Raw genomic sequence first — 24,208 nt, forward strand, 5'->3', positions numbered from 1 at the left:
TGTTCTGAGTTTGTTTCACTGTTATCTGATGCTGTGCTCTCCGGAAATGATTGTTTGATAGATCAAAGGTGATATTAGAAGATCAGTGTATGGCGCTGTGGTCAGATTGCTCCAGGACAGTGATCTGGCAGTTAGGGTACGGTAGCTTTTTTATCTACGAGTATGCTGGGTATTTCAGTTTCCTTCAATGCTTAGCATTTCATCCTGTATGTTTCTTCTATTTTAAAGATTGATAAATATCTGTTCTGGTATTGACTGATGGAAATCATCTTCTTTGTTGCAGCTTTCAGCAGCTCGATCTTTGTTCTATCTTATTGAGGATGCCAATTTTTCAGAACAGGACTTTGCTGACTTCCTCCCTACTTGTTTGGAGCTATGTTTTAAATTAATTGAAGAAGTCCAGGAGTTTGATTCAAAGGTCAGTTTCTCAAATCACTTTCTCTGGAAATAGTGGAAACATGCGTCAGTTTCTTTTTAGACTTTACATAGGTGATGTCATGGATAGATATGTTTAATTCAAGTGAAATGAGTTACAAGATAGTTTGAGTCTAACTAGCTTGTTCTCCATGACCTGCGAGCTACATAATGTTTTAGTGCAACTAGCTTGTTCAGTCAACTAGAGTCTTCTTATTGATGTTCATGTTCCAAGCATTCAGATGTCAAGAAATGTGATAATGCCGTTCTAGAAGGGAGACTCTGGTGAGGTTTGGCCAGTTCAGAGGCTGAAGCCCCAATCCAGTAACTTTAGTTAAATGAATGCTTTGTGTCATTTGATTCAGTGTTGTATTAAGTCTTTGTTAAGATCTTTTCTTTTACTGCCAAAACAAATAAACACCATCCGGGAGTAATAACCAATCTTCTACTATAATTTTATATACAAAATATGTTTATGGAAATTGACAAAAAATATAAATATAATTGAAAAATAATTAAATCAATTGGGAAGACTTACTAGATGATGCATGGAGGTATCCTCACAGGGCTCGATATGCCGCATACCTGAATCCCTGACTGATAACACGCTTTTGATCCTTTAGGTATTGCTTAAATTTCTGAGATAGGGAAGCCTTTCATGCAATATCTTTCAATCGAGGACTTTAGAGAGCATAGGAACCTATTTGGGGTTTGTAGGAACCCTATAGGATCAAATTAGGGCTAGGCTTGATGGCTTATTTCTCTCTTGGTTGGTTGTACCTCTCCTTTCCTTTAAAAAAATGGCAAAGTTCTTACCCAGGGTTTCAAAAGTGTCACCTTGTTTTGTGTGACCCTATGGAGCAAAGGGGAGAAAGAGATGTGATTTAAAATTTGAGAGATAGAGAAATATTGGGGCGTGGAGGAATGACAGAGACATTTGTTTCTTGGTGTGAGAGATTTAGAGGTCTCTCATGATGTGTGAGAGATTCAAATAGTATTTAAATAGAAAGAAATCTTTCTCCCACTTGGAATATAATTTCTTCTAGGTACGCCTCATCTTATTTACTTAGCTTGACCATTAGGTTATTAGGAAATCTGTGGAGCGAGAGAGATTAAATCTGAGCCATTCATCCCACAAAGCCATTCATCACACAAATCGGCCATCATGATTTTGGGTGAAAATTTAGTATCTTATCCACTTATACTTTCATCCAAGTCCAATATCTATTTAAATTTGAATTATAATCACTTTTAATATTATCTAGATCTCCCAAAATCTATAGAAAATCAAAGATAATCATTTTATTTTGGTCCAAAAACAAAACTTCGACTTGAATAGGGAACAAATCTATTCAATTTTAAAAGATTCCCCAACTTATAAACTTTTAACTGAAAGTGGCTCATAAAAACAAAAATGTGGGCGTGCCACTGTATGGACTATATGTGGGCCCCACAAGGCACACGTCCCACTAATGGGTGTCACACACATGTGGGATTGGATCCTTGGTCCCCCCATGTGCCCTTCCTAGTTCTGAAAATATAAAAAATACATTTTTAATTGAATTTACAACAGAAATAAAATTTTAAAATTCTAAAAAATTAATAAAAATCATAAAAACATTTGTAATATCAAACTAGAATATTTTGGAATTGGACTGGAACCAATGAGTCAAAATGAACGACAATAAGGGCACTTCACTTGACCTAAGAATCACGATCCACTACCGTTTTCTTATCCAACACAACAAAGGCCTATGACCTACAGTCTCAATGTAGGGGCTCATGATTGGCTTGTCAAAGTTGGTGAATAAATAGTGGAACCATGATGTTGGAATGTAGATTTCAGTTCCCTCCTTTAAGAGCAAGTCTAGCACTTGTCACCACAACGCAGAGGGGGCTCTTTATACATGTATACACGTATTCCTTTGTAGAGTTGTTTCCCAGTAATGCGGCTATCATGTATACATGCCGTGTAGAAGTTTGTTGAAGCTTTTGCCATTGCTCTCATAGGCTTAAAACGGCACATAAGAGATTGCAAAACATTCCTGACCTACAAACATCATCCCTGGGCATCTCTCCAACCTCAACAAGGGATGACCCATTGCAAACCTTTCTCAGTAGTGCCACATGCCTAGGGGTAAGGGTTTTGGACATAACCAAGGTCAAAACTGCCCAACCCATAGTTAGTCAACGCACACACTTCCACTGAAGTGCATATTCGACTATGAAGCATCCTTTTTACAAGTTTTCTAGGCCTTTAAAGGCTACAAAACCCAATACTGTCCAGAAATTAGAATGTAGCCTTCTCAGTACAAATTTAGGGGCATGCACACGCGCGCACACACACACACATAGAGGGTCTGATTTTGAGCCACTATAAGGTATAACATAGCTGTAATATTTTTAGGCAAAAAGAACTTTGTGAAGGGATAGCCAATTGTGGGTACACGTATTCAATTCTGATATAGTTTCATAGAATGAATGAACTACAAAGTGTTAACAAGGGTAGAAAAAAAAAACCATAGCTTTAACATTCACATCATTCTGAATCCCTTTGGTTTGCTTTTTCTTGTCGTATTTTCAGGTCCAAGTTCTAAATCTCATCTCCATAATGATTGAACGTCTGGGAGGACAAATCATACAATTTGCTAACAAACTGGTTGGATTTTTTGAGAGGGTAATTTTGCTACCTCTTCTTGTTTGTGTGATTCTTTCAGTTTATTCTCATCTTGGTTTGCATTTGTGTGCATTGATATCTACTGATGAATTTTGGTTGGTTCTCTAGCAATTATTATCATAAATGGTTGTGATTGGTATTCCTGTGTGATGTTCTACCTATTTTTGGTTCTGAGGACATGACTGTTTTCCTTGGAATATGTGGGAGGACCATCTTATTAAGGTGAAGACATTTTATGAACTTGTTTGTCCTATTCTTCCTGAGTAAACTAAGATTTCTTTCGGTTTCATTTGTCCAGCTCTGTGAATGGTTGCAATAAGACCCAAGCCCTGGTTCTTGAATTACAGGACAGTTCTGAGTTCTTGGAACAATCGCACGGTATTTTTTTCATCTCGGGAGAATGACAAAATGGGAAAGAACTGCATGGGTAATTGACAAGATGGGTTTAAAGGGACCTCTCCAATGTATAATCCCAAGTTGGAAACAACTGAATTTGAATGTGAGCTCAAGTACCAGATTTTGGGCCCCTGATTTCAACACCTTAGTGCAAATTTGAATCTCCACCAGTGGTCTTTACGAATTGTTGTAGAATCTAGAACCTCTTAGATGTATGAGTATGTTGCTGCTATAAAGTTTCAGTCAGATAGGCTTTTTCCTTATTAGTTTTCTTGAATTGGTGGGGGTGCTATCCTATAGGTCTGCAGAAAGTTCTGCAGTGCAACCATGTCTGCGCGAATCTTCTACTTCTGATTGGAAGCTTTGTGGACTTCAATGCTCCTGCAATACTCAAATCTTATTTGTGATTATCTTGTTAAAGGAGAAACAAGAGGAAGTTGTTGCATTTCTCATGCCAATCTCTTTATATTCTAAAGAGTATCGCAATTGGAGAGATTGCCATTGTCCATGTGTATATTACAAAAGCGATACAAAAATTACAAATGTCCCTACATTCTAAACACTCCAAATTGGATTCTACATATTTCTTGGTGATTCTCTTATTTCTTTCCGCAATATGAGAGATTGAGTATGTCTCATGGCTAATAATATAGATGTTGATTGCCATAAGAAAGATTTTTCAGTTATAGTACTGGTTACCGGTTTCCATTTTATTATCCTATTCAGGACAGATGGCTTATTTGTCTATCAAGTAATTTTGCAGGGAGAGAATTAAATGAATAATATGTTCTAATTTCTGTTGATGCTTCAGTTTTAGGGGAAGCCTATTTCTATGAATTTTTGGTGTGCATAATAAGGGACTTTCTGTTGTTGTCTCTTTTAGTTACACATTTACCTTGAGGGATTTCCAGTTCATTGTACATTAGGAACAATGGGATTCATTCCCCTACTGCTGATGGATGGTATCGTCAAGGGCTGCTTTCATTCAAACCTTGCACTTAATAAAGCCCAGCATCTGCAACCTTCTGTGGGGTGCTTTAATGTAGCTTTCGGGTGGTAAGTTCAATATTCCCTGAGTTCTTACTGGAGGCTTTGGACTGTTGGAAATTCAGTGATCTACATGGGTATTTGCTTTGGTCTGTACAAATACCTTTTGGCGGCAGTTGAGGTAGCTTTGGATGAAAGGAACAATCTTACCTTTTTCCTAGAATTTTGTGTTTGAGGGCGTTAGGCTTGCAGCAAATCTATAGAAAACTGGACCTTATTTTGTAGTGCTAGAGTGTTTCTTTTTTTCTCTTCTTTTTTTCTTTTTTTTTGGGGAAGGGGGGGGGGGAGGAGGGGCAGGGGAAGGGCTTCGTAGTGCTTGAAGTTGTTTGTAGTTTAGTGGTACAGCAGATCCAGAGAGCATGTTGCATCTCATGGTATGTTCCATCTCTTGTCGTGTCATCAAATATCAATGCAGGTAGTTGTGTTGTCGTTTATGGGTTCCCTGGCTTTGGTTCGTCAGAAATGAAGGTGACATATGCTGAACATAGGACTGGGATCAGGATAGCAGCTCCTCTCTCAGTACTAATTGTCAGATGGATACGTTGGGGGCCCAACTTCATAGTTCCTGATATATAATTCCCTAGAATTTAACTTAGAATTAATCTAATGGAAGGAGCACATCAAATTACATGACAGAAGTGAGTCTATTGTGTTCTCTTATATAGCAGGAGGTGTCCAACACCATGGATGCATTGCTTTAAATCCTTTCTTTTATAGAAAACCCGAGTTATAGGATGCATGCTCTGGTCATGCCATTTGTTGCTTTACCATCTAGGACATATTTATCCTGTGATAGTTTTATATGTATGCTATACAGAAACTGAGCTTATGTTCATTGTGCAGTTTATATGAAAAATACTTGTATTCTTATCAATTTCCTTAGATCGGTTTTTCATATGCATTCTAGCTATTGGATCATTTTCTTTCTTAGAAGTCACCAGAAAAATAATAACCTGCATTAGATGAATGTGTTAGCAGTCCAGTAGGCACTTTATCAAATGTGATGCTTTTGCAATCGCACATTATTCTCAGTGGTCACAGAGCACTTGATAAATGCTAGAATGTAAATAAATTGGATAGTTTCTTTGATCGTGTTTCTTAGACCCTTTACTTGTCTCAATGATTTCAATGCTTGACAATTTGGTGACATGCAGATTAACCAATTACTTAAAAAATACCACCACAAAATGCCTCTCTTTAGTGCACTAATTTTCATGGTTTTGATTAGGTATGGGAGGAATCTTCTGGTGAAAGTCTGCTACAGATCCAAGTTCTTCTTGCCCTAAGAAATTTTGTAGTCGCGCTTGGTCCGCAGTCACCTATGTGCTATTCTATACTATTTCCTATCTTGCAACGGGGCATCGATATAAACAACCCAGACGAGCTAAATCTCTTGGAAGATAGTATTGTCGTAAGTTATTTATCCTATTAAGCTGTATACTCTTTGTTAATATATATTTCATGTGACATGAAAGTGTTGGCAATTGTGCAGCTTTGGGAAGCCACACTCTCGCATGCCCCTTCGATGGTGCCAGAACTATTAAAATTTTTCCCCCATCTATTTTCAATTATGGAGAGAAATTTTGATCATTTACAGGTTAGCTCTTCCTGTGCCATAATTATTTGACCCATCTAGCATAGTTTTGTATTTTTTTTAAAATACCTTAATAGAATTGCTGACCTCTTACTTTGCATACCCTGAAATTGTAAAATTGTAATTCTGAGTGGACTGTGATTTAACTTTTCCTCTGCGGCATTGTGATTTGTCAGTTATGCGATCTTTTTGACATTGTTGGCCATGCTAAAAATATACCTCCGTCCAAAAATGTTTTTAAAAATGACTAATGGGTTCAATGAAACAGACCACGGCTTGGATGCCAAGCTCGGGCCCCTGGTAGTCTGAGTGACTCAGGCGAAGTCAAGTCGATTTGCCTGAATCCACACCGAGCCGCCCAAACAGCCAAAAAGATTAAAAAAGAATGGGAAAATTCGGCAAAAAAAGGAGGAATAAATTAAAAACGACCAACACATAAAAAGTATATAAAAGATGAGAAAGAGGTTTTGAAAAGATAGAAAAAATAGACAGCTGGTTAAATATCGTATTCTCAGAAAATTCTCAGGAAAAATGATAAAAAAATAAAAAAGATTCAAAATCATAAAAATAGACAGCTGGTTAAATATTGTATTCTCAGAAAAATTCTCAGGAAAAATGATAAAAAAATAAAAAAGATTTAAAATCATAAAAATATCTACACAAAATCAATCAAGTTGATTTAGTCAAAGACTGAATCTTTTATAAATTAATTACATTAACAATAATTGTATTATAAATACCTGAAGTTGGGAGTGTTCCTGACTCAGCAGCCTGTCAAATAAGAGTAACTCGGGTGTGTCCCAGTTTGTTGCCTGAGTTTTTTAACAGTGAGTATTGCCATTTCCTTTGGAGTTCTTTACATTGTCCCAAAATTGATAATTTTTTTTGGCTGCCACTTTCATTGGATTAATATTGTATCTATATACTGAATGTCGCCTTACATACATGAATTTGTTGCTATGCCTACTTATACAGTGATGTCGTATATAAGTTTTTAGTTTTGTATGCTTTTGTCACTAAAATTTCAATTTGCATTAGAGGTGATGCATGGAAACGTACTTTTGACCTGCACAGGTTGTTGGTGTTTGGTTATTATCATTTGTCATCGACATTCCACATTCTTGAATACAGGTAAAATCTAGTTGTACTAGCTTGTAGCAGAGCCTTAAATGCTGTGTCTAAGCAATACTCAACAGATAGTGCTACTTGGGATTTTGAATTGGGTGAAATAGATGGAAAGTTGATGAGAAGATTTGTGGTGAAACTATCTTTTCTGAATTAGTAAATTCTCTGGAACATCAACCTAGTAAAATCTTCTTCAGAAAAAAAAGAAAAAACAATCTAGTAAAATTTATAAAATCGTAGCAAACACAAGCATTTTTTTTTTTTTGCTAAGTTGGTGGGGGTTTGAGTGGGTACTTTACCCTTTGCATTAATATGATAAATGACTATGCTTGTATACACACACAATAAAAGTCAATAGCTCTTAAGAGCTTTCTATGTACAGGTATCAGCACTACAACACTCACTCTGAGCTCTCGATGTGTGGAAGAAAGTTCATATCTCTCATAGATAAATATCTTGCTCTCAGTCCTTTGGAGTGGTATATTCGTAATGCTATTTTTTATTTTCCAAGTTATTTATCTCATCACCACTTGAATGAATTGATTTCGATTTTCTTTCGCCCTCTGGTTCCTTTCTTGTGAAGTTACCCACATGATGATAAGGAGAGCTACCCTCCACATTTTATCAAGGAACTTGATAGAAAATTACTTTTTGAGCCAATTGGCTTTGAGGTCTTGGGTGCATGAAGCAACCATCGAGCGAGTATTGAATCTCCACAAACCTATTTGGTGAATGTGATGGGCAAAATTGCAAGCAGTGAACAGTTAACCTTCTCTCAAAAAAAAATTGGAAGCAGTGAATAGGTGGTCATGATTCTCACTTTCAGATTTGTACATGTAGCATGTGTAGTATTGAATCTCCACAACACTACTTGGTGAATGTGATGGAAAAAATTACAAGTAGTGAATAGGTTTTCATGACTCACTTTCAGATTTGCACATGTAGCATATGTTGTCTACTTGAAGACCCAGCTTTTGGACTCTATCGTTTGTGATAAGCCTATTTTGGTATGCCAACCAAAAGAACCATAATGCCCTGGGAGGAATCAAGTTTTTCCATATGACCTGTAGGATATTGTTTCTAATTCCATGCTCTCGAGTTACTTTGTGGACACTGAGGGAGAAGTATCGATCTTGAGAGGGAGTCAGGCTGATCTCTTCAACCCCTTCACTGCACACTACTCTTTTGGGATTGTTCATCTATGATAGATAGGGTTCTATGGATGCCTTCTTAAGCCTATGAATTTCTACTTGTAATCCTAGAGTCCCTCAAGTGCCATTCTTAATCAATGATGAAAGTAGAGAGCCTTCCCCACTGACCATAGCACGCATATACTATGGGAAATACATTAGCAGTATGTATACATGCTAGGAGGCCAAGGACTCTAAATGTTTGGTATGTGGGTTTTCTTTTTTTCATTATTGATGCATGCCATCTCTGAGCAGTAGTGCAAAGATTGTGAAAACGCAAATAAAATTTACTTGATTTTGCTTGACATGACTACTTATAGAGGTGAGAGAAGTATCCAAAAGGTCACACAATTTAAGCAACCTGCTGTCAAGCTTTGTTGCCTGCCTGCGGTTGTACTAGAAATAGCAGTGTTAAGGAAATCTCAATAACTGTTTACGTTTTTCTTATTGTTACCTATTTATAGTCCAAAACCCTAAGAAACTCTATCTCGCAATGACAGTTTTACCCGTGACAAAGAAAGTTATTCTGCCATTAGCAAAAAGACAAAACTACCAATAAACTTGCACCAAAAACTTAGGCTTAGTATTCAGATCTTTAGAGCTGTTTTCTGGCTAAACTTGCTGGGAAAAAACCTGGGAAGTAGGTCTTAGCACCATAGAACTCTGAAATCCATGTTTCAAAAGCAGTAATACTAATAGAGTATGATGCACAAGCAAAACGTTAGGGCCATTGGAAGGTGTTGCGCTCCAACCGTTTACATCACATTTGCATGCAACTTTGGATGCTTCCTTTGGCAATACAAGATCCTAGGTGTCTATGTTGTATTAGTTCCTCGTGCATAGCCCACCTCTAGCATGAGTGCTCAGCTGCCTGTTGATAAGACATAGGAATGGGAGCAATATCCAAGAAAGCTACACATGAATTACGTGAGTAGCTGAGACAATCTGGGGGATGAGAACTATGAGATGAATGCCATACAACTATATCGGAAGCCATGTTCATATAGTAGATACTTGGGGAGGATTTGAAACTAATGAAGGTTAGAGGTACCACAAATGGGACAACGGTAGGATTTGACACTGATGAAGGATTAAAAGGTTCCATAGATGGGATACCTCTTTACTTTCTGGAGTAGGTGTGAGTGGCTGCATATGGTTAGTATCAGAAGATGTAGATAAGAAATAGAAAAAGTCAAGAAACATGTGAGCCCTATCTGATGATGGAGAGATGTGCTAAGATTGTAAATAACACATGTTCAAGAAAGATAATTTTCTCCCTTGCAAGAGCTGTATTGTCTATTCCTCATAGGTTCATAACATCTGTACTCCATCTAAGTGTCACAGTGTCCCATAAATATGTGTTTGACAGTTTGTGTTGGGGTTTTGATGCCGGGGAATTCGAGGGAACAGTAAAATCAGCAAGAAAAAAACCAAACACAAGCACAATTTGAAGAAACCTAGGGTTTCTTCTGCATACCCATAGCTAGGTTTTTAAAAGCCTAAGCTTTTCTCTCTTTCAATTTTTTAAAATCATGTGGAATTACCCCCTCAAGGTCCCACATACCTTTTATATGTTATAATTAATGTTTCAAGTACAAAAAGTGTTCCAACAGATAAAACATTGACCCATATATCCTAACTTAAACTTAAAATTCGTAATTACAATTTTGCCCTTGTGAACAGTACCCATGACTAGTACACGTGAATAGTACTATTCACATAGTACTCGTGAAATAAATTAAAAAAATATCAAAATCCTAGAATTCCTAAAACATTAAAAACCCTAAAATTAAAACTGTTCTCTACACACTTCAGCCCTCCCTTTCTCCTTCTCTTTCTCTCTAGCTCTCTCTCTCCTCTCTATGTGGCACACCACCCCCATAAGGTCATTGGGCTCGCATGCACCACTCAAAAAAGGAGAGAGAAAGGGACGCCTAGCCGTAGTCTCTTTGGAGTTATTGGCCTTTATAGCCTGTGAGAGCATGTGAATAATAATAAATACAGTGAATGGTATACTTCAATGGGTGTGTATAATTGGGTGACTAACCCAAGGTTAGGTGGTCTATGGCCTGGGTCATATCCAAAAACCCTTGGCCTTGGGCATGGGCACTACCATTGAGAGTTTGTAGTAGGTTATCTCTTGTTGAGATCAGAGAGATGCCCAAGGATGGTTTGTGGTCTAGAAGAGCTCGTGGTCTCTTGTGTGCAGTTTTTGGCACTACCATTATGGATCCTTGCATGGTGGAGTGCCTTGACAGTCACTTATATTTTTACCACCTCAAATATTTTTAGCTTCAATTATGATTATATAATTTTTTTCTAATGTGAAAAACCTAGAAGGACAAAATTGATATTTTACAATTTAGTAGGGGCTTGAGTTTTATGCGGAATCCATGTAGGGGGGCTATGGGCCCAGCTCCCACACATCGGTAGGGCACATAGGGTGGCAAGTAGGGCCTGCAAGGGCCACACGTCCTACACACGCACATAGCAAGATACCCCTAATTGAATTTAAAATACATTTTTATTATTTATAGAATTCTAATTGAATAAGGAGACATACTTGGACCAGGACTCTTAGTTTGACCAAAACGCTTAATAAAATATTATTTGTAGAGTCCTAAGCAAATTAGAAGTCTAGAAGTGAATATGGGTCAAAATATTCATGGGATTAGGTTCCTAAAATTCTTCCTAAATCATGGTGGCTCATCTCAAGGATGGATGGCTCAAATTATTTCTCTCTCACCTCGTAGATTACCTAAATATTCTTTAGATATTGTTAGAGTCCTGATTACTATATGTTTCTAAAGTAGTAGGTTCGAGTTCGTTTTTCAATAAAGTTTTTCTGAAAAATTTTCTATTTCAAAGATCCTAGATTGTAGCATGTTTTAACTTCTATTTCTTCATTATATTGTGGCAATTGTAAGTAGAAATAGAAATTCCAACTACTAATAAAGTAAACAAATAAAATTTTTCAATTTATACTCTCGAATTCTACACAGCCACACCTTTCAGTTTGTTAGCATGTGGTCCTAGCTTATGGCGTTCATTGTTAGAAAGTAACAATATAGCATATTTTGGCTCTGTTTAAACAAGTGCTGAAATGGTCATGTCCATGTTGGGTTTTGGAGCGAATAGGGAGGAGGGGGATCGTGAAAGGCTAAAAAATCCATATGGTTGGGAGCATTGTTCATACAATGCATATGTTAGGGATCAAGGTCCCTAAATGTTAGGGATATTGCTCCTGAGCTTTTGGAATCTAGATCACACCCTTTTGGGGATCTTGCTCCTAACCTTGAACAGTTTTATAGTCTAGGACTATACACACTTCCTTTGAGCACATTGACTTCTGTTTCATTGATTTCCAATGAGAATTTATACTCTTCTTTTCTAAAAAATGCAGCTTCTTTAGAGGCTAACCATGTTTACAAAGAGGAAATTGGAACTTTTCATTTTAGAATCTGGGAGAGGCTGATCATCATGCTATTCTCAATGTAAGGGACTAGAGAGAGAACAAACCTTGTCGTTCCAGCTCATGTATAGTGCTCTCATGTTTGGTTACTTGTTTTACACGGGGAAACAGTAGTGAGTGGCAAAAACATGTCAGATGAATTCCATTGTCAAATGTTGGGTTGATCATAATTACTATTTCCCTGATGGCAGTCTACAAAACAAATGCGTGATTGTATGGTTTCTTCCCATCTTAAGTGTGGGACCTATATACCATTGGGATGGTTAGAAGGGCCTAGGCGACTTAGAGATCTTACGTATATTGTTTGATACTTGACCCAGACAGAGACAAATAGTGGGATCATCTCTCATTATGTTGAGGCTCGTAAAATGAGTGCGGGAGGCTTCTCTTTGCATTTTTCATGCATGACTTTATCTTTGCGAAGGAAATTGCATTTCATTTTTTTCTCACACTGTCTTCATGCTCCTTTTTTTTCAATGCTTTAGTCTTTTTTTTGGTGAATGATGCTTGGGAAGTTCATGCTGTTGGGATACTTTTCATGGCTAGTAGAGATAGATTTTCTTAAGAAAATTGAGCACTTGATGACCTTTTTATGAAATTACTAAACTGCATATAAAATCTCATGTTCCTTTTGCAAAATTGAGCTTGTCTTATATAAATATCTCATTTCAGGTTGGCCTTAATATTATTGAGTGCTACATCATTTTAGGTGGGTCTGATTTCCTAAACCAACATGCTTCAATCTTGGCTAAACTCCTTGATGGTATTGTTGGAAATGTGAATGACAAAGGACTGCTTTCAACACTACCTATCATTGAACTTCTTGTCCAGGTAAATCCTCTTTTTGTTTTTGCGTCATTCTTTTCTGTTATGATTTTTAAATGTAGTTGAAATGGATGCAATATAAGGTTATTTAGTCAATCAAATATACGATGATTTTCTTTACATGTTTTTCCATCATTTGCGCTTCTTTTCTAATGTATTCATGTATTTTTCATTAGGGTTTTATCCGTCTTCTGGAGGGTTTCCTGTTGAGCATCATGCACATCTCTCTTTTCTCATTATTGCTTTTTATTCCCTGTTAATTTATTTATTGGAATAAGGGTTTTGTTTCCTGTGATATATTTCAATTTGACATCCTACCACGTGAGTTGACTTTTTCTTTTTCTTTGAAAATAACGTGAACTTGACTTACTAGCTGCTGTTATGATTGAATTACAAAGAGAGACCATTCTAATTTACATGATAGATGATCTTATTGTTACTTAACATTTAGTTGTACTTGATTTACATAAATATATTCCCAATGCATTATTAGAATATGAGAAATCCTATCTGAAAGGTAGAATTTGATTGATTTTCATTGACTGGTTGAATAGTACAATAAAGTGGCTCATCCTTTATGAACGCTATAGTTGGGATCAGAAGGCTGGAATACTCATGCCCAAACACCTATGTTCAAATATACCATTTTTCTCGCTAAGTTTGAAAGAGAGGGATGGGACGGGCTTTCATTGGGGGGATGTATGTGGTATGTATTTTCTATCCATGTAATGTATTGGTACATATCCACAGTAGTTAGTGACAATTTGACCACTAATTAGTCATCTTGTCATCTGATAAACATAAATAAAGCTACAATCCAATCCTATGAAGGTATATATGGCAAAGAAAAAACACCAAGAACAAGTCTCCTCAAATGGAGAGATACAATCAAGCCTCATATGCTCCATCTCATCATGGAATACTAGGTTGTTAGCAATCTTCATAACATTAGCATTATTGCTATAAAGAGTAGGAAAAGAGAAATACACCCCCAGGTCAGCCAACAACAATATGTAGCCATAAAACCTCATTAGAGGCAAAGATCATAGCATCAGTCTTTCTTTATCTAAAGAAAAGGTAAATTATGGAAGGAAATTGAACAAATAGGGAAAAGCCGGCTATTGAAATCGAACCGATGACCATCGCATTACAAATGTGATGCTCTAACGTCTGAGCTAAGCGGGCTGGGCTCACATAGATATCTATCTATATTATACTAGATAGATTCAGGAAAATGCTGGGATCAATTATAGCCGATTGGACTTAAGGATGCAATCCAGATCATAATGATACATCCCTACGGTTCCCTTCGTAAAGGGAGAACTCTATTATTCCACATCAAATGTACACTTATAGACGACATATATCTCTTGCTCCGCCAAGTGACAAGTGAGTCTCCCGAGAAAATACATTATCTGGATATCAGAAACCAAGTATCTAGATATGTCAGAGTCTACAATATGTGGATATTAAAAACCAAGTATCTAGATATGCCAGAGTCTAATGGGGCTTCCAAATGAAGTTTAGAAGTGGACGACAAAAACAACCCTCTACCCAGTGCGGCACAAACATATTCAGCAATTTGATTATTTACTGACATTTGAGAAGATCCATGCTATTGAACAAACTGCTCTCAATTTTGTCTGTATGGAGTGGGACCTGGAAGATCTCCATGAATGCACATGTTAAACATACCCTAGAACAGAATGGGGTTGCAGAATGTGTTATAGAGCCCACTCATGTATTACTTAATATTTCAGGAGGCTTGTGGGCCGAAGCTGTTCTGGCTTTCAATTTTGTCTGTATGGAGTGGGACCTGGAAGATCTCCATGAATGCTTGATCTATTCAGTGTTTTTCTAGGGTATGGCACTACTCAAAAGGGTCATCATTGCTATAATCTAAAATTTGATAAATCATACATTTCCAGGCATGGTTTTTGTCTTTGAAGGTGGTTTTAACTTTAGCGAGTGAAGGGTTGCCAAACCTTAGTTGTCAACTTATCTACCTCTATATCAGAGCCTCACACACCTTCTGAGTCTGGTTGAAACCCCTTATATCCTATGCTGGATGCAATAGAGTTTTGTTTGTCCACTTCACCCAAAAAAAAGTTTTATTTGTCCACCAGAATGCTTTAAGTGATGAAAGTTTCAGAGACAGACTCTCTACATATGATCCTGTCAAGAATACTGAGAAACAACATCAGGTTTCTATTGCTACTCCAAGTCGGTTGTTCTGAATTCTAGTTAAATTTCTCAACCTCCGGTTTGATATGGTTTCGCAACTCTGTTTCTTATCGTCTTGCTATTATTAGAACTCTCACTTGCATTTTCAAGCTGTTCACATACAAGCACTCAATATCTGTTGCAGAGATGCAATGCTAGAAAAATAGAATCCTGTGAACAGAGTGGAAGATATGGTTTTTAATCCCTATTGGAGTGGCTCCCATTGGGCGCAAATGGATTAAATATGTCAAAACCTTGTCTGATGGTAATGCCAGACTTGTGATGAGGGATATGTATAAGAATGTGGTATGTAGTACGAGGAGACATTTGCCCATGTTGCAAGTCCTATTTTTGGTTGCATTGTGTAGTTGGTGGTATCTTATTTCAGTTGGACGTTAAGAATGCCTATTTGAACTGTAATCTAAATGAGGATATTTATTTCAGAACCTCTGGTTTCTATCTTGTCTGTCATGTGGAAAAAGCTATATATGGCCTTAAACAAGTTCCGTGAGAGTTTTTCAGATGTGCTTCAAAGGGGGTTTATACATTATGTAATAGCACTTTATTTTCGTTTTTGTTAATATTAATAATTGATTGTTCTCAGATGTCTATGTTTTTTAAACAAATTCCTTAGTTTCAGTTCAAATGAGGGATTTGTGTTAATTGTCTTACTTCTTGGGACTTGAGATGTAGAGGTCTTTGCCCAGGAATACTGTGACTTGGCATAATTATAGAATCTTGTTGAAAGAGCACAATTGATTCATAACAAAGTTCTAGAGGCTGCTGCTAAGCTGAATATCAAATTGTCAACCTCTATTGGAGAATTTTGAAATCTCATACCATCTTGACGGTTGGTGGGCTTATTTATCTCACTATCACTAGACCAGACATTTCATGTGCCTTTCTTCTGTGCTAAGGGGGACAATTCGATACATTAATGGAGGTTGATGTTATGGATGTCCCTATTAAATTTGATTGAATTCTGATGCGTAGATTTACTGGAATTGCCAAATTAAGGTTCCCAAACCTAAGTCTCAAACTGGTAACTGAGACAAGTTGTTGATTAGGTATCTTGGATTGATTTCCCACAGAACACTGAGTCCAAAGATTGACTAATTTCAATAAAAATTTATTGATAATAGATGGTCGAGACATGCTATGATAAGCCTAGCCAATAACATGTTACGATATGAGACACCCTACTAGGGGGCTGAAAAATGACTGATTCTCATTGACTGATTGATTAATGAAATGAAGGGACTTCTACCTTATAAACAACATATGGGGATGAAAATGACTAAAATAACCATGCACAAACTCCTATATACTAATATATTCATTATGTAGGAGACTACATATGCTCCTGCATTGACATGCATGTCTTTTGATAAATGAGTTTTTTGTTTTCGAACTCGTGCATCTTGGAATTGTGAACCATCTCTGTTGGCAAGGGCCCATGGCATGCCCTTGAATTGGTTCTTTACTTCATGAATGCATTTATTTGGAACCATCTCAGTAACAAGATGTCTTTTTTCTTTTTGAAGTAATCAAGTTCCTTTCATTCACCATTTTTAGCTCTTGTGTCTTCTAGTGATCGCCATTACCTTGTTCTGTTGTGTAGCTTCTTCTGATGCAACCTACAGGCTCTTATCAGTTAATAATTTTGAATGTGAAAAAACATATGTTTTATTTCTCCTTAACTACTAGCATATCTTGGCCGTTTTCTAAGGTGATTGTGCAATCTTCACTTAGTCATGTTTGTTCCTCTCTGAAGTATGAATGGGTTAATTATTTGCAATTCAAGCTTCCCATATTTTACAGTTGGCAGTTCGTGTTCATGCTTATATAATGCTAACATGAAGTTAGTACTAAGATTCCTTTGTACCTATTTGCTCAGGATATCCAATGGCATCAAAGTTTGTACACTGACTCTTAGGGTTATTTCAGCAGGAATATTTATTGACTATTTGATTTTGTTCATATTCTTGTATGAGAGTTTTTCTGCATAATATTATTTGATGGTGATGAATATTCTAGATGGAGATTTTGTAGGGGGATGCAAATTCTTTGTTCTTGAGACCCCCTTTCATAGAGCCCGTATGGAATTCATGGAGTTTATAAAGGTGTAGGGTGCATTGATATTTATAATATGCTTATCTAGTGGCCTGCAGCTATTTTAGGAGCTCCCGCTGCCGTCTTGCTTATCTTTTATTTCTAAGACATCTACAATCATTTTGAACTGCCCTAGCTTAGAGAGTGACATGTCCTGCTATTGCCTGGAATATGCATCCTATGTTTGGCTTATCAACAGGTTTTGCACATCAGCTTTTGATGGGTGTTCGGTTGATTTTTGGTAGTCCATAACTAGCTTATGATCCAGAAAACCCCTCATATCCGTCACATGCCTATTCCACAAAACAAGTTGGAATTGGCGTATGACAGATATGCCAATCTTTTGTTTACTCGGGACACGTGCTGCCTACCTTCATCTCTCACTACATTGGCAGACCTCTGTCTCTCTCCAAGTTCTCCATTTCTCGTGTGGCAACAGATCCTGAGAGACAGTGGAGAAAAGCTCAAGGTATACTCTAATGAAATGAGTAGAAGAGGCTCAAAGAACCCAAGAGAGAGGAGGGAGAAGAGAGAAAAAAGGCTTTTAAAAAACGAGTTACAAAAGCCTGTCCTTCTCTACAGGGCAGAACCAAAGTTTTCCCTGTTTAAACTCTACATAGAATAACCATAGAGCACACCCAAAAGCCCTTTCTCGCTCTACAAAACCTGGGCCTTCTTTCTCTCTCTCAAGGGAAGAACTGGAGACTCAAAACTCGCTATTGTAAATGACCACAGGCATACAAATAAAATGTGTCTAGAAAGCGTACAAATTATATATGTTGTCTAGAAAGCCCGGGTCTTTTGAAAAAGTCGGTTTGGGTTTCAGAGTGGACTGAAAGAATAATAAGTAGTTTCTATTTTTCCCATGAATGCTTCATTTTTACGTATCCAGTCCCTTCTCATAAAGTTCTGTGTTTGGTTTAAACAGGCCATTGAACTTCAAATTGTTCTGATATCTTCTAACAGTTGGTAGTTTTTGTTGTTGTATTTTTGTGAAGTGCCAGATTTTTAATAGCTGCTTCTAATGTACTTATTTACATATTCAAGTATGATTTAATGACTCAGATATTCTATGGGGATCAACAAGGAAGTTTGTATTTAATCACTTACGATGCATTTGCAGTGCTTTCCAAGGGATGCATCACCTCTAATTGATAGAGTTCTCCAGGTACATATTCTTCAGTGATCATCTCTTGCATTATTACATCTTTTCATATTGAGTTAATGATTATTTAAATTCCTTGACCCCAATATACCTATCAGCTCACTCTATTTCTTACGTTTTTTTGCCAGAAAATGGTTGTAATATGTTTGAGTGGAGGGGAGGATCAGGATCCTTCTAAAACAGCAATACGAGCACATTCAGGAGCCATTCTAGCGAGGCTTGTTGTATTGAACACCAGCTACTTTGCACACTTGATTTCAGAAGCGTCTCTTTTGGTGATGCTTCAGCAAGGAGGGGTTAAAGTTGAGCGAAGTATACTTCTTTACTTAGTCGATGTGTGGCTTGATAAGGTATGCACAACATTAGATGTAGCAATAGGGATTTTTAACTGGTTTTGAATTTATTCTATTCATTTTCTCGCCCTTGATTTTAAATGCTCCAGGGTCTTATGTGAGCATTACTGCTTCTGTGTCAGCTTCCCTACTTATTGTTGTTTTATTCTTTACTATTGTATTTACTTTGTGAATTATTGATTCTTTGAGCTTAATCTTCTTCTATGCACCTAAAATTATTCTGAAGAATGAAATTGTAAGGAAGACAATAAAGTAGGGTATTGTTATTGGTTCAGCTTCTGAGGCTGCTTGTTTTTACGCATATTAGATTATGATAAAAAGACTAACTGCTCTTGTTCTTAGAGGTACCTTAATAGGAGGAAAAGAAATTTCATCACTAAACATAACTTCTTAATATATGCGATTGCCTGAGAGTAAGCATGCATGCAGCAAACATAGCTTATTCCCTTTATTTTCACGATGTGATTACCACATTTCTTTAGTGTGCTCATGATGTCAAAATTACATAATATGATGATTCTAAGGGTGATCTTCTACTCGCTGTTCAGGTAATGCGTCTAAAGTTGTAAGAGATTCGAATAATAATATTAATAATGATATGGATGCTCCTCTGCAGTTCTGGGTACCAGCATGCTTCTGCTGTAGAAGCAGTCATTGTTGTGGCTACTGTTCTGTTCTTATTTCTGTTTTAAGTTACCAGTGCATAGTTTGGTTTTCATCTTTCCAGTCACAGTGTTCAGATATTCTCGTTTACATCAATGTAGGAAAATTCTGTATCTAGTATAAGGAAAATGTGGTCTTTATTTATGACAAATTGGGACAGACGGGTCTACACTAAACACACATTTGATACTTCACCTTTGGTACTATTGCTGCAGAGACAAGTATGTATTTTAGAGTAGTGATTCTAATGTAATTGATCATGATAGTTTGCTTTGAGTTATATATTGCTCGTGGCATATGATATGGCAAATAACTGAGTAAGAGAGAAATTCCTTTAGTTTTTTTGTCCTAACTTCTGTAACTAAATGAACTTAACTGTTGGTTTCCAGCTGTACTATCCTTGTACTGGTAACAGGTATGCTATGTGAGAGAATATGAATATATGGAACTCCCCTATTTGAGGAACCAATGGCCAGGAAGAAAGGGGAATTAAGTTTTAATCCCTAAGTATGTTCTGCCATCAAATGTACGAACATGGAGGCCCTATTTTTCCCTTAACCATCTGGTCATGTGAATGCAGCCCATCAAATGCCTGTTATTTGGATGAATGCATCAACAGAAGTGATGTGAAGTTCCCAACCCATAGAAAGGCAATCATGAAGGGCAGGTGGTCTCCAAGGGAAAATATAGCCGTCATAGGCATGTTTCTTGTTTCTGGGTTTGTTTTTGGATTATTATTGCTAGTTGAAATTTATGGAAATGGGATTGCACGGGTTTCTCTTTGAAAGTTCTGGATTCATGCGGAAAAATGGATTCTGATGAATTTTAGGTCATTATGGGATTAACCGAAATGAGCCATGTGTCCTCGAGCAAATCATGTCAAAAAAGGGATTTTGAGGGAGTCTCTTGGTTGCTTGCAAGGATCTTTTTCTGGTAGCAGTCTGGTGATGGGAAATGAGGAGATTGAATGGCCGTGTTGTCTGGGTGGGAGAGCGGGTCAAGAAGAGGAGACAATGTTTTGCCGATGGATGAAGAGAAGTTATATACTTATAACCCAAATTTCAATTCATCAAGACGGGGGATTTCAACTTTCCGAGGCTGTGGAAGTAGCTCCTTTAGGGCGAACCACATAAATCTTGTGTTAGTGTGATTTTGTTTTTCCGCAGTCGAGTTGTTTGTTGTATTTGCCTACTTCGCATCTAACCAATTGAGCAAATGATCTTGGTTGGGATCCTGGTAACCTGATTCCACAGTTTGAGTGTTGCCAAGAACCCTACAGATATCTCCTTGTGAATTCTACTCCTTGGAGAAAGATCGGTTGTTGATTATTTAATCGATCTTTCTCCGAGTGATCAGTTGTCAATGCTTTATTGTATTTGATGATTTATAGACCTATCTTATGGATTTGGTGGAGCCAGTTATTTTAGATCATATTATGTGATTGGGACTTCATAAAGAAATTGGTTACCGGAGAAGGTCCAATCATGCTGTGTGATTTCTTTATAGATCTTAATTTTTATGCTGGTAACTAAGATCTGCTATGTCTATAGTTGAGGTAAATTCAGGAATCATGAACATTGTTGCTCACTTTTTTAATGTGATGTTATAGGTGGATTATTATTTGGTACTAAATTTAAAGAAAAACGGAAAATTTTGAAACTAATGCACCAAGATTGCGACATTATAACTTTTGCAAAAATCATCATATCAGATCAGATGTTATAAGTTGGAATTTATAGTTTTTACGGATGTTAGTAAGTGTAAAATAACTAGGAGATGAGAATTGAACCAAGATCAAATGATGCTTTTTGCCTGATTGAGAATGGAAAATTCTATATGATGCTACTTGTAAAAATGTTGCTGCCCAAGACATTTAATGGCAGCTTTGATGTCTTCTGAGGAGGTGTACAGAACATGCATTTTCTTGGGCACCTGGTCATCAATTTGCTGGATTTATTCAGGGCTTCTCTTTCATGAGCATTCAGTCTCATTTTAATATGCAATTTTGTATGGCTCCTGCAGGTTGATAATGTGGCAATTCTTCAAAAGAAGACATATGCATTGGCCCTTTCTATTCTTTTAACTTTGAGAGAACCTCAACTTCTTGACAAAGTTGATTTGATACTTAGGTATGGCGTGGAATTCAGTTCATGAAGTTTCATATCAACATTATTGCCTTCAATTGCTCTGTTTTGAGGAACCTCTTGTATTTTCTTGCAGTTTATGTGCAAGCGTTATTGCCGGTGGGACTGAAGAAAATGGCAAAGATGACTCCAGGTGACATTTCTAAGCAAGCTTTCACTCTTATTTATGAAAAATGTGTACTATGATGAGCATATGGACTATGGGAAAATCAGAGTCTTGTCATAGAAACGATACATGGTAATGGAGAGGCTGGGACCATCCATTAGGGTGCTTTTGGTGGGTCCCCACTTTGGCTGATTGCTGTCGATCGTTCCTGTTAATGATGTATTTCTTGAAAGCTTCTCTCTAATGACAAGTCCTTTGGGCCATAGTGTCTTTTCCCTTATTTTACTTTGTTTTACCATGTTGATTAATTCAGCTGATGTCCAGAAAGTTCTCAAGTACTTGACTGGTAACCAAAATCAAATTGCTAAGATTAGAACCTCCTTATATTCATGACTTGAACTTATCTGTCTTTTTTTATGAATGAATGCCAGTTCTGATGAGACAAATTCTTCTGGGTTTCACATGGAAGGCAACTCATTCATGGGTGCTACAACAAAAGAGTTAAGAAGAAGACAAGTATGTTGATGTTTAGTCTCTTTTCATGCATTAGATTTGCGATGATTTCATATCCTTTGCATGCTGTTTTATTGAGCTATTACTGTCATCAACTTTGACTTTCTATCAGATGGATATATGGTTTATTTTGACAATTAAATCAGTATCTGGCTGAGCTAGTGTGTTTTTCCCTGTTACCTTCGTGCTAATGCTCCCCTAACTCATGCTTGGACCGTATATGATGTCCAAGCATATATAAAGTGAGTCAACAAACTGTGTTCATTTGTTTAGTAATATCTGGATATGTTCTGCTTAATATGAGTTCAAATAGGGTCCATCCCATTGATTGTCTAACTACTCTAGAGTTTTAGTTGATTGGTAACTTTTCTTTTGGAGCCAGATCAAGTGTTCAGACCCAATCAAGCAGCTATCTCTAGAGAACATACTCAGAGAGAACCTTCAAGCGTGTGCTGCTCTTCATGGTGATGCTTCATTCAATGAAGCCGTTGGCAGGCTCCATCCTACAGTACTTGCACAGTTGCGACAAGCATTAAAGATTGGATAAAAATAGATTTCTTTGTAGTTGTTGGGTTTTTCTTGCCACCCACCCTATTTTTTCTCCCTGTATTTGTTTTTCTGGGGAAGGGAAAAGATTGGTAATCAGCGTTGATACAAGGTAAAAACCTCGCTTCTGGGATATGTGCAGTTTATCTAATTCTAGTAGTATTGTCTGTTACGCTTCAGCAAGTGTTGAATCCAAGTCCTAGCGTATGATCTGAGATGCGAGTTGAAACCCATTCTAGGCTTCTGATATTAGTTATAATTTTCAGGTACCATACAAGCTGGCTGCTTAAGCTTGTAATTTCCATACAAATATAAGCATTCGCAGCTGAATTGGGTGATTGGCTTCGTGTGTGCTTGCTTCGGCGTGGGAATTCACAGATAGGGATTTACAGCTTATCGGGCTCTGATGTGTCTACTGGCAAACTGGTCATTTGTGCAAGGAGTGGTGTTCTTTCGAGAGGTGAGGTTGTATTCAATGGCAATTTGGTAAAAAGGTATTTGTTGGACTCGAAATTCAAATTTTACTCCTTATGTGCATTGTTATTTTATGTGCAATTCTTTATTTCAATTTGCAATGGATTTTTTTACTTGAAGAAATGGATGCACAAAAACTCACCATTTTGAAGGTTGGAATTTGAAAAATTAGTTTATGGGAACTTTCTTCATGCACAACTATATATTATGGTTGTTGTGTGTGCGCATGTGTGCATATGTACGTGGGTGCATGTATGTGGACATACCTTCTGATGTAACATCCTCGTCCTGCTTGAGCATATTTTTTACTTCAAATCTCTGTTAACCTGTGTTGCAAGTAAATTTTGGAGGGTAATTTTTATCCTCGTCGCAGACCAATATAGTGAAACATGTATATCTTAGAAAATTAAACCGATCCCAATTAATTGGAAAAAGGTTATGATGGTGATGTATATCTTACAAAATGAAGTGTATTGTATGATGTATCATTTCATGTAAGAGGATCAACAAGCTGAAGCATTCGATTTTTCTTGCATGTTTGGTCCATTGCATTATTTATGAGGGGCATGGAAGGGTTTGAGTACAAATTTTTTGAAGGGGCGTGTGAAAGGGGTATATTATGTAAATTTATATAAAGGGTTCAAACCATATCTTATGGTATCCGAATAACCGCGAAATATCTGAATCCTTAAAAATTCAACTCCTAATTGAATTTTGTGGGTTTTAGTTTCTCTACCAAAATTTCCTTTTGCGTGCCACTCTCTTGTCCACTCATCTCCTTTCTCTGTCGAAATTTTTCTCCCTCCCTCCTCTCCCTCAACGGGAGACTCTCCGAATCTCAACGGCTCTCTCTCTCTCTCTCTCTCTCTCTCAATAGAGGTCTTCTCTCTCTTAAAAATATACAAGGGAAGCAGGAGGTTGCGCGCATGCGCCTTGCTTCTTTTGCGCAGAGCAGATAAAAAATCACTCGCTTTTGAAGAGAGAAAACCAGAGGAGGCAGAAAAATTGGTGGAGGCCAGTCAACTGGTTATTTTAGAGAGATGGGGTAGGCTCGCTCATATATGAATAACATAAATACGATATATTATTAAGAGTAATGATACTATGAGACTTTCCCACATCTATGTGAGTAGGATTTTAAATGATCACCATCAAAATTTGACAATAAT

At 37.1% G+C, this 24,208-nt stretch overlaps 1 protein-coding gene across 15 annotated transcripts in view; it reads left to right on the forward strand.

Annotated features, from left to right (window-relative positions):
- The window catches only part of LOC18433499 (ARM repeat superfamily protein), a 54,964-nt gene extending 31,727 nt beyond the window's left edge, over positions 1-23,237 (forward strand). For 4 of the 15 annotated variants that reach the window (XM_006843587.4, XM_020666666.2, XM_088874936.1 and 1 more), the window contains 13 exons: positions 62-136; positions 284-418; positions 2,999-3,091; positions 5,763-5,945; positions 6,027-6,131; positions 12,588-12,746; positions 18,199-18,243; positions 18,369-18,590; positions 21,279-21,385; positions 21,477-21,533; positions 21,938-22,022; positions 22,402-22,677; positions 22,832-23,237. In XM_006843587.4, coding sequence (XP_006843650.1) covers positions 62-136; positions 284-418; positions 2,999-3,091; positions 5,763-5,945; positions 6,027-6,131; positions 12,588-12,746; positions 18,199-18,243; positions 18,369-18,590; positions 21,279-21,385; positions 21,477-21,533; positions 21,938-22,022; positions 22,402-22,566 — 1,431 coding nt within the window. In that variant the 3' untranslated portion in view covers positions 22,567-22,677; positions 22,832-23,237. Of the gene's footprint in view, positions 1-61; positions 137-283; positions 419-2,998; positions 3,092-5,762; positions 5,946-6,026; positions 6,132-7,202; positions 7,260-7,635; positions 7,732-12,587; positions 12,747-18,140; positions 18,244-18,368; positions 18,591-21,278; positions 21,386-21,476; positions 21,534-21,937; positions 22,262-22,401; positions 22,678-22,831 lie in introns of those variants that run through there. The other 11 variants (XM_088874938.1, XM_088874947.1, XM_088874940.1 and 8 more) reach the window with 10 other exon arrangements.
- Positions 23,238-24,208: the final 971 nt, after the last annotated feature.

The sequence above is a fragment of the Amborella trichopoda genome, chromosome 8 (assembly GCF_054954075.1).
Source record: "Amborella trichopoda isolate Santa Cruz 75 chromosome 8, AtrichopodaSantaCruz75HAP2 v2.0, whole genome shotgun sequence".
NCBI classification, from domain to species: Eukaryota; Viridiplantae; Streptophyta; class Magnoliopsida; order Amborellales; family Amborellaceae; genus Amborella; species Amborella trichopoda.